General features: G+C 36.1%; 1 protein-coding gene and 1 long non-coding RNA gene across 3 annotated transcripts in view; one reads left to right on the forward strand and one right to left on the reverse strand.

Moving 5' to 3' along the window:
• Positions 1 to 6: 6 nt before the first annotated feature.
• On the forward strand, positions 7 to 1675 carry LOC109589206 (uncharacterized). Of its 2 annotated transcripts, none has more exons than XR_002188590.1 (4): positions 7 to 167; positions 273 to 368; positions 483 to 529; positions 1560 to 1675. It is a non-coding gene; the product is annotated as an uncharacterized LOC109589206 (long non-coding RNA). The 2 variants fall into 2 exon arrangements; XR_002188591.1 differs by having other exon boundaries at positions 1565 to 1585.
• Positions 1676 to 2566: 891 nt separating this feature from the next.
• The window catches only part of LOC109589205 (uncharacterized), a 1671-nt gene continuing 1314 nt past the window's right edge, over positions 2567 to 2923 (reverse strand). Inside the window, exon 3 of the mRNA XM_020005318.1 lies at positions 2567 to 2887. Within this exon, the coding sequence (XP_019860877.1) occupies positions 2567 to 2887 (321 nt within the window). The remainder of the gene's footprint in view (positions 2888 to 2923) is intronic.

Consider the following 2923-nt stretch of genomic DNA (forward strand, 5'->3'; position numbering starts at 1 on the left):
GTATACAATATCAGGTGATGAGTGATGGAGGTAAATGTCCTCATGACTGTCCGTTAATTGACTGATCACTTCCTGACATTGACCTGCTGATGGTTTTTCGAGGTATACATTACTACCATACCAGGTCCACTTCACCTCTCCAGTCTCTTCTCCTAATAATAAACACAGTCAGTCAGTTAATGTGTGTATATTATTATTTTAATGCAGTATAATAGGTAAAATGATAATATTATATTATTTTATTAATGATGTTTGTTTGTGTGTTGTTCCAGGTGATGCTGGTTTTTGTACCAGTAAGTCATTACAGCTGGTAGGATGGAATGGGTGTGGTCTATCTTTTATCATGTGACAGTAAACAAAAATCAATTGTACGTTTTATTAATGTATTGGAATCAATAATTATTGTCCCTCCCTCTCTCTCCCTTCATCACTCTCATTCTCATTTTCTATCTCTCTCCCTCTCTCTCTCTCTCTTTTCATAGTCCTTGGTCCATTATGCCAGCTAGTCAACTTCAAAGCACAAGCTAATGTAAGCATATACCATATACATGTATCTGGTAATTATAACATATCCCAACTGAGTTTGACAGCAGCTGCTTGCAATTTGAAATATGTAGCCATACATCACTATTCACTAATGATGTCTTATAATGATATTCATAGAAGCAAGGCTGATATTTTACAGCTGCATGATTGGCCTGTATTTCACTCTTAAATGGGTTTTGTTTGTTCTGATAAGCAGTACAATAGCTGCTGGAGTCAACTACCGTAGATCGGGAAATTTTCATTGTTAAAATATTTTCGTGGTTGAAGTGACCCATGAAATTTTGACACACGAAATATTTTCTACAGTGAATAATTAGATTACCGAAATTAATCTATTCTAACGTGCAGTAGTGCATGCACGGCTTGCACGAGGCTCTTCTAAAAGCCCAATGAAGGCCTGAAGCTCTCACCCAAGAGGCTCCTTGTCAGTTTCAGTGCTGTCACAAGCAACTCCCATCGAATAGCAGTCCACCATTGTCAAGAGTTAGTAGCCATGTGTCCCATTTATAACGCATCCAAAATTTTTGTGTTAAAAAATTTCGTGAATGGGTCAACCAACGAAAATAAAACACCTTGAAAAAATTTCACACCAATTATTTTTAACACAAAAATTTCCCGATCTACGGTAGTCTTCATAAAGGCCATCATTATCAAATGATCTTGCTCTGTTAGCTTTTTAAAAGAAGAATTATCAGTTTGGGCAAATGACTACATGTTCTTATGTAAACTATGACGTAGACAAATTGTCATAAAACATCATTTTGGTATGCCATTGGCTTTATAGGGAGAACCCGGTTCTCAGGGTTCCCAAGGGCTGAGAGACCCAAGACCTGAGATCGTGTGATGGCATTGGGCGACTAAGAACCTGTGAAAGTCTTGTCCTTATCCCACATTCCTATAACTGAAAAGTTATTAAGTTTTCTTTTGTCAGACTCAGTTGGGATATAGTATATCTGTTTTGAATTTTTGCGTTTAAATGATATTTCTCTTTTTTCATTCTTTCTCTTTTTTAGAGCAGAAGATTCTATATGATAACTTACAATAATACTGACTATGAGTTTTGGTAATTTTTATTGTGTTTATTTTTAATATTTTTATAAAGTTTTATTGTCAAACTCAATCACTGGTACTTCTATATTGTCAAACTCAATCACTGGTACTTCTATACAATGGGGTGTGAAAGTGTCTCTGTTATACAGAGGTGTCCTTTATGTGGAGGTTATTTTATATTGTCCATTAGGAGGTGTACACTATAGACCCTATTAGTGATGGGCGATTCCGAGTCCGGAGTATTCAATACTTCGATTCCGAATGGAATCGTACTCATATCAAAAGAGAAGTAGGAATCGTTTGAAACGATTCCGAATCAAACCACACCCTTTAATATTAAAAATAGTTAATTAATCAGTAGTTAATACTTCAATTATTGATCATTATTGCATTTTTATTGCTGTAATTGATAACACCTGGCTTTGCGTATGCGCAGATGTAATACTCAGAATTGGTATTCGATTCCAGTCTCAAAAGTATTCAGAATCGGAATCGAATGCAAATTTCTGGAATCGCCCATCACTAGACCCTATATAGGGTGCTAACTTCTAGAAGCAATTATAGATTCTGTATATGAGACATTATTCATAATCTTCCGTATCCTATCCGCATTCTTTAATGAAAAAATTTCAAAAAAGCAAAACAAGGCAAAAACAATAGACAGGAGGCCAAAAGCAGCCTTTGTGGACAGGTGGCTGCAAGTGCAATGAAGATTTTTCTCAGGAGACATTCTGGGCTTTATTCTTCACTGTTACTGGCATTTATTGCCAGTTAGTTAAGCTCTGGAAACCACGAAGGCCTCTTGTTCCTTTGTTTCCCCATGTAGCTACACTGTATCTCACTATCTTGCCGTCCAAATCATGAGTGTGGGTGGATACCGTAATGCAATAATTACTTGCAGAAATTAGCACCCTATAGGGTATGGTCTATAGAAAGTGTTTAATAGAGGGTTTACTGTATTAATGGTATATTATGTGTGTGTGTTAATATTAGTATCAAATAACTCACCTCCACCAGTTAATAGTATTTGCTTCATTTGAGTGTGTCCTCTTTGCTTAGCTATCTCTACTGCACTCTTTCCTCTCTCATCTTTACTGTTAGGATCAGCTCCTAACTGAAGTAGCATTGATACTTCAAAAAATTCACAAGCTTTAACTGATTCATGGAGTGAAACGTCAAAATTGTTATCATCCTTTCTTCTGATAGGAATTGCTTTATTGTCAACAGCAACTTCCAATATTCCTAATCTACTCATTGAGTTTGTTTTGTTATTGATGGCATCAATAAGAGACTGTGATAGTGAGGTTGGTATTGACAGTGTAATGAC

Source organism: Amphimedon queenslandica, unplaced genomic scaffold (assembly GCF_000090795.2).
Source record: "Amphimedon queenslandica unplaced genomic scaffold, v1.1 AMPQUscaffold_11543, whole genome shotgun sequence".
Classification (NCBI taxonomy): domain Eukaryota; kingdom Metazoa; phylum Porifera; class Demospongiae; order Haplosclerida; family Niphatidae; genus Amphimedon; species Amphimedon queenslandica.